General features: G+C 53.3%; 1 protein-coding gene across 1 annotated transcript in view; it reads left to right on the forward strand.

Moving 5' to 3' along the window:
* Positions 1–5,873, forward strand: part of lrig3 (leucine-rich repeats and immunoglobulin-like domains 3) — a 22,063-nt gene extending 16,190 nt beyond the window's left edge. Inside the window, 11 exon segments of the mRNA XM_047022759.1 lie at positions 298–378; positions 487–558; positions 1,300–1,371; positions 1,708–1,871; positions 2,400–2,741; positions 2,982–3,263; positions 3,470–3,946; positions 4,110–4,268; positions 4,369–4,509; positions 4,690–4,956; positions 5,095–5,873. Coding sequence (XP_046878715.1) covers positions 298–378; positions 487–558; positions 1,300–1,371; positions 1,708–1,871; positions 2,400–2,741; positions 2,982–3,263; positions 3,470–3,946; positions 4,110–4,268; positions 4,369–4,509; positions 4,690–4,956; positions 5,095–5,354 — 2,317 coding nt within the window. The 3' untranslated portion in view covers positions 5,355–5,873.
* The last annotated feature ends 1,611 nt before the right edge of the window (positions 5,874–7,484 follow it).

Here is a 7,484-nt window from a genome sequence, read left to right on the forward strand (position 1 = left end):
AAACCCTAAATTTTTTGTGTGCCTTGGAACTTTGCATCGCATTGAAATGTTCTTTAAATGGCTTTCTTGTAAAACGCTTGCTGTTTGGTTGTTTGGAAAATATATTGCAGACATTTTAGGAGCCCCGCAAATGCACAAAAGAAACTTCCTCCAAATAATGGAGCCATTTTGATTGTAGTGTTAACGTCTTCCCTTCACACAAAGCCACATAAGGTTTCTGAAACATTGCAGCTGCAGCTGTTTTCAGGGTGTGGAGTTTAACAAGGTGGTTTGGTGTCTTTTTTTTCTCTCTGGAAGGGATCTGCAAAACAACGAAATCTCCTGGACCATCGAGGACATGAACGGCCCGTTTTCAGCTCTGGACAAACTAAAGAAACTGTGAGTTTGTTAGATGTTTTTGAACCTTGAGCGAACCTTGAATAGTCATTAATCGTGGATCTGTAGGTCAGATGAATAAATCAGATTTTTTTTTTTTTTATATTTCAGGTTTCTTCAAGGAAACCAAATCCGATCTGTCACCAAGAAGTCTTTCTCTGGCCTAGACACCTTGGAGCATCTGTAAGTTGACCTTGTCTGACCTCTCCTTGTTTGTCCAGAACCTGGGATCTGGGTTTGGGGGATCCTTAGCAACCATTTTTATATTTAAAGGATACATACAAAGTATAAGTACAAACACGGTGATATAATAATTCTGCCCACAAGTATGTGAATATAGAACATCAGTAAGTTATAAGTACACTTCCAATTGTGTCGAAAAAAAAATACAAATAATGAACATTTATGAAGCTAAAATAGAATCAAGTATAATACTTTTCTTCTGCTTGAGATACTTTGGAACAAAAACGCCTTTGCTGGAGAATAGAGCTGTGTGACCTCTTCATAGATTGTGGAGATCATTAGTTGATCCTGTTTCGGGAAGTACAGAAGTGTGTGTATGTGTGTGTGTGAACAAGAGAGATGGCGTCCATGAGGCAGCCTGGCGACAGCTGCGTTGTACTCCAACTCACTGTTTCCAGGTTGTGTGTGTGAGCTCACTGCAGCCTGAGCCAGGGCCCTCATAATGAACAAAGCATGGCTCTCAGAAAAGACCCTCCTCCTTGCCCTGGTTATGGAAGTGTTTGGTCTCCTCGTGTGTGCGTGCGTGTGCATATGTCTGTGCAGCTGGTTATTCTAGTTATTGAAATGCGTGCGTGTGCGTGAGCGCAGATAGGCCAAGACTGTGTCTGGCCTTATTCGCTCTCTTTCTTCCCGTCTCATCTGTTCTTCCTTTTCTTTCTCCTCTCCTTTCCTCTTCCTCAGAGATCTGAGTAACAATGCCATCATGTCGGTCCAAGGAAACGCCTTCTCCCAGATGAAGAGACTTGAGCAGCTGTGAGTATGAGCACCAGGTCCTCCAGACTCCCTCACTGGCACGGCCCAGTCCGGGCGCTCACCTGCCTTCCATGACCTATGACTCCAAACCACTCCTGTTCATCCTCGTCGCACACATACAAGTTATAAGTTGCACCGTGTCTGGTTAGGATACAGACCGTTCCTTGGCACGAACAGCTGAAATATTGTTGGGAACTACGAAACAAAACAAAAAACTTTACCCATCCAGCCCACATTGTCTCCTCTCCCCCTCTCTTCCTTTCTCTCTCTCTCATGCGATACCCATCTCTACCGCCCCGCTGTAACTCAGCCTCCTATTGTCTCCGTCTCCTCCAGACACCTGAACACCTCCAGCCTGCTGTGCGACTGCCAGCTCAAGTGGCTGCCGCTGTGGGTGGCAGAGCAGGCCTTCATGGTCCTCGTCAATGCCAGCTGCGCCCATCCTCTGGTGCTGAAGGGCAAGAGTGTGTTCGCCGTCGGCCAGGAGGAGTTTGTGTGCGGTGAGTGAGGCGCGCGCGCGCCACCACGCTGTCAAGCGTTCAAGAACGCACGGAGGCACAGCCGTAGACGCCAATTCATACACGTCGACACTCAGACACGCAGACTCCCTGACACACACATACGCCTACACACACACAGGCAAGCCCTTCACGGTGGTGCTGGTAGAAGTCTGCTTTGGCAGGTTTTCCATCTCAGAACAGTAGACAGAACAGTCCATTTCCTCAACACCCCAGTGAGACTCGACTGGAGCGGGAGGGAATTTCACTTTTGGAGTTCCTGGCTAACGCCAGAGAGAGCTTGTGGAAAATAAATCCTTTAACTACTTGTTGAAGACTTGAAGAAAAGTTATCAGGCCTTCTTGGTACGATGGCAGTTCTCAATTGTGTTGAAAGTTTGAATTGTGTTTTCTAGTACATTCACCAGCGTATTCTGCTCATGTGTCGGAGTCGATGCTTATGATCACCTTCGATTTACCACCGGCCACCCGTGTAACGACAAGCCTTCTTCCTCTCTGTCCCCCACCCCAGACGACTTCCCCAAACCCCAGATCACGGTGCAGCCAGACACCCAGTCGGCCATCAAGGGCACCAACGTGACGTTCGTCTGCTCGGCGGCCAGCTCCAGCGACTCCCCCATGACCTTCGCCTGGAAGAAGGACAACGAGGCGCTGAACGAAGCCGAGATCCACAACCAGGCCCACCTGCGCGTGCAGGCGGGGGGCGGCGGCGGGGGCGAGGCGGAGGTGACGGAGTACACCACCACCCTGCGGCTGCGTCTGGTGGAGTTCTCCAGCGAGGGGAAGTACCAGTGCGTCATCTCCAACCACTTTGGCTCCTCCTACTCCACCAAGGCCAAGCTCACCGTCAACAGTGAGTGGGGGGCGCATGTGTGTTTCCGGGGGTGCCGGGGGTTGTGTATGTCTCTCGCTGTATCTGTCTGTCTCTCTCTCCCTCATTCTGTCTGTATCTCTCTCTCCCTCGTTCTGTCTGTCTCTTCCTCTCTCTGTCTGTATCTCTCTCTCTCTGTCTGTATCCCTCACTGTCTCTGTATCTGTTGGTTTCCCCCTCCCAATCAGACCAACTGACAAATCCGCCTCCTGTGTCCTCCAGTGCTGCCCTCGTTCACCAAGACCCCCATGGACCTGAGCGTGCGTGCGGGCGCCACGGCCCGGCTGGAGTGTGCCGCGGGGGGGCACCCGTCTCCCCAGATCGCCTGGCAGAAGGACGGCGGGACGGACTTCCCGGCCGCCCGCGAGCGCAGGATGCACGTGATGCCCGAGGACGACGTGTTCTTCATCGTGGACGTGAAGACGGAGGACATCGGCGTGTATAGCTGCACCGCCCAGAACCCTGCCGGCGCCATATCTGCCAACGCCACGCTCACCGTGCTGGGTAAGGGGGGGAGGGAGGGAGGGAGGGAGGGAGGGAGGGAGGGAGGGAGGGAGGGAGGGAGGGAGGGAGGGAGGGAGGGAGGGAGGGAGGGAGGGAGGGAGGGAGGGAGGGAGGGAGGGGAAAACAGCCAGACAAACACAGAGAGCGAGAGAGACACCTGTCTAACAACTTCAGACCAACTGACTTCACCCCCCCCCCCCCTCCAGAGACCCCCTCCTTCCTGCGTCCCCTGATGGACCGCACCGTGGCCAAGGGCGAGACGGCGGTGCTGCAGTGCATCGCCGGGGGCAGCCCGCCCCCACGCCTCAACTGGACCAAGGACGACAGCCCCCTGGTGGTGACGGAGCGCCACTTCTTCGCCGCCGCCAACCAGCTCCTCATCATCGTGGACGCGGCCGAGGGCGACGCCGGGAAGTACACGTGCGAGATGTCCAACGCCCTGGGCACGGAGAGGGGCAACGTGCATCTGGCGGTGCTGCCCAACCCCAACTGCGACTCGGGGGCGCCGGGCGGCGTGGGCGTGGGCTCCGTGGTAGGGCTGGGCTCGGACGCCGACGGCTGGACCACGGTGGGCATCGTGATCATCGCGGTGGTGTGCTGCGTGGTGGGGACCTCGCTGGTGTGGGTGGTGATCATTTACCACACGCGGCGGCGCAACGAGGACTGCAGCGTCACCAACACGGGTGAGGGGTTAACGGGGAGGAGGAGGAGGGACAGGGTGCTGTTGGAGGGTGCAGGACAGTTGAGGGGGTTTTCTGTCGTTGCAGAGGTGTGAGGGATTCGATATGTTACAGTGAGCGTTCTAGCTGGACCCCATGTCTTAACGGCCCTGTGTGTCTTCTGCAGACGAGACCAACCTGCCGGCGGACATCCCCAGCTACCTGTCGTCCCAGGGCACGCTGGCCGACAGGCAGGATGTGTACGTGCCCTCAGACAGCGGCAGCAGCCACCAGTTCATGAGCTCCTCCCTGGGGGGGTTCTACCTGCAGACTAAAGACCTCAACGGTAGGTGGGGGGGACGGGGACGCTCTTCTTCTGGTACAAAAGAAGATCCAAGGATCCGATGTGGAAGGGGTTGTAACGCTGTTGTTTTTGCCGCGGGCAGGACTGTGTCAGCTGGACACCGGAAGTGAGGCGGACATGGAGGCAGCCATTGACCCCCTGCTGTGCCACTACCAAGGCCCCATGGGGTCGCTGCTGCGCAGGGGAAACATGTATTCTCCTGACCCCACGGATGGTTTCACAGGTCCGTACGACACTCTGACACGGTTCTGGGAAGGGGTGGTTTCTGGGGAGACAGGTGAATGGGAGGTAGAGAGGGAGGGAGTTGGGAATGGAGGGGAAGTAGCAAGAGAGCGGGAAAGAGAGTGGGAGAACTAGGGGTGCCCTTGTACTCACGTTCTCTCATCCCCCCCCTCCCCCCCAGGCTGTGTGGACCAGAGACCGGTCTGTGTCGACTCCTACAGCGGCAGTCTGACCAGCGCCAAGCGGAGGGACTACTATCCATGCGGGGGGGTCCTGACCGACCCCTATGACCACGGCCCCCAGGGCGTCCTGATGCAGCTGCCCCACGGCGCGCTGCCCCATGTCCTCCTGCACCTCCCAGACGAGCAGCCCCCCTCCGCGGAGCAGGGGGAGGCCAACGAGTACGGGCGGCCTCAGAGCAGGCTGGCGTCTGCCAACACTTTCATGGGTAAGTTGCACACATCCTGCAGGACGACGAGTCAGTCAGTCAGGTCTGCTTGTCTGTCAAAGCAGTTCTTCAGTCAGTGAGTTTCAACACGGAGGTACATTAAGGCCATTTCCCCTGTGCTCTCCTGCCCTCCTCCAGGCACTTTTGGCAAGGCCCCATGGCGTCCCCAGGAGGAGCTGTACCCTGGTCTGTCCCCCCAGCCCCCGGCCCCCCACAGCGGGATGCTGCTCCATGAGAACCCCTACTCTGTTCTGGACACGGATGAGGACAGGGACGAGGAAAAGGAGCCCGCCCGGGACAAAGACTCCCAGCTGGACAGCTTGGAACAGAACGTTTACGAGCTGCCTTTCGACGTCAACAGGACAGGAGCCGCTCTGCACGGACGGGCGAGCACGTAGACGGGGTCCATGAGCGATTGCCCCCTTTTCATGAACGAGACGGACTCAATGTTTTTTTTTGCTTTTCTTCGAGAAGAGGATGACCAAAAAATGCTACCTCAGTGAAATGACACTTTTTCTTGGTTCCCAATGATGGACACCGCAGTGCAACAAGTGAATGTAAAACAGAAGCATTGTTTTGTATGAAATGCAGAATAAGACACGGGGAGTGTGTTAACAGTGAAGATGGTTCTTTCTTCTATTTTCAAGCGAGAGAAATGGTATACAACTTCCATTTAAGAAGATAGATATTGAATATATACATTTTTATACAAAGTTTATTATATTTTGTAAATTAAATGTAAAAGAAATTAGAATCCAATTATTTTTGCTTACCTTTCATGTTCGTTACAAGTATTGTGTGTCAGATATCTCCCTGCCTGTTCAGTTATCCTAGCCTAAGACATGTTGCTTTGAGTGAAGCAATCTTTTGCACATACCCATACATAATAAAAACACCATAACATGTGCTGCTATGTACACTTGGGAGTTCTGTGATTCTTCATCTGGGGAATTTTCGGTGATTCTACTTCTGTGGTTTAAGTGGAGCATGCGTGTCATGCATGGAGGCCTGGGCCGTGCCATGTGAGGACGAGGAGTGGAGAGGTCCTGGCTTCAGCCTAGCCGGGGATAAGAGGGAGGGCTTGGTATATAGGGCAGCTTTTCAGAGCGCAACCGCAGACCTCCGAGGACGCCACGAGCCCCCCACGACGCTGGCCAAACACAGACCAGTAAAGTGAAGGTCGGTTGTGTGTGTGTGTCCATGGCTTTCGCTGTGTAGGTTCAGCACCACAGGGACCCCCTGGGGCTGAAGATGGAAGTTCAAATTAGGGCAGACATACAGGACAAGAACAGTCACATAGACTTTCCCTCTGCCAGCCAGCCAGCTAGCCAGCCAGGGCTGAAAGCAGCTCTCGCAGTATTTGGCACATGGAGACTTTCCACCAGATGACTCATCTTGCCTCTCCCCACCCCCTCCATCCACCGCTCCCCCGCCCCAACTTCTTTGCATTTTGGGTTTGTTATTTCAGGCCTCTCCTTTTCAACGTGGGAGGAAAAAGGTGAGCCTGTGCGCTAGGTTAGCTGTGCGCTAGGCTATCTGTTGAAACTTGCACTTGGAAGGCATCTTGCGGCCTTGATGACTGCCACACTGGAGCTGTGTCTCTGAGCTGGCAGTGTTAGCGAGGAAGAGGAGGAGGATCAGGGGAAGAGGGGAATTGAGAGGAGGAGGAGGAGGGTTCATCTGGTGCCAGGTGTTCAACAGAACTTTAGTGAGATATCCCACTGAGAAAATTGTAAGACTGGAAGATAAGATTTTTAAATGCTCTGTCATTATTACACAAAAATCTCTGAGGTGCTTGGTGGTAGCTCCGAGAGGGTACTTTTCGTAAACCGACGTCTGCTGATATAAAAGCTCATCTCCACCCCCCCCAATCCAGCTTATTGACTTATTTGACTCAGCTTATTTGACTGACCACACCTGGAGAGGGCTCACTGCTTTGTATGAATGTAGCTCCTCTGTGATGCCGTGAGTCCGCCTGTTGGAAGTTCTGCCAGATCACCAAGGAACCTGGGACAAAGACGAGACGCTGCAGCCACACACCATCAAACACACCATCAAACACCTGGAACACAGCTGCTCAAGTCAGATGCTCTCATCCTGGCCCCCCTCGTCAGCACAGAGTGCAAACCAGATCTAAGAAAACCAGACCATCAAACTTTCAAACTTGGCTCCCTACGTGGGCGTGATGAGAGGTGAGAGGAATCACACCAGGGTTGAGAATCACAACCACGGGAAGCGAGGAACTAAACTAGAGAGTTCAAAAGGCGTGAATCACAGCATAGTGTTTGTTAACTTCCAGGGGGTTAGGGATGAGGACTGTGGTTTTTCCCACACTGTTGTGTTTTTGGTTGAGACTTCTCACCAGCATACACTTTTTTTTGTTGCATTTAACATAACTATGCATGCAGCAATTACACTTGTAGAAGCAATTTACCTCTCCACAATTTGGTGAGGCCTTAACAGTTTATTTACTCCTCTGGGAAGGGTTCTGAAACAACTGCCATCAAGAAACAATTTGTAGCATAACA

The sequence above is a fragment of the Hypomesus transpacificus genome, chromosome 7 (assembly GCF_021917145.1).
Source record: "Hypomesus transpacificus isolate Combined female chromosome 7, fHypTra1, whole genome shotgun sequence".
In the NCBI taxonomy this organism is placed as follows: domain Eukaryota; kingdom Metazoa; phylum Chordata; class Actinopteri; order Osmeriformes; family Osmeridae; genus Hypomesus; species Hypomesus transpacificus.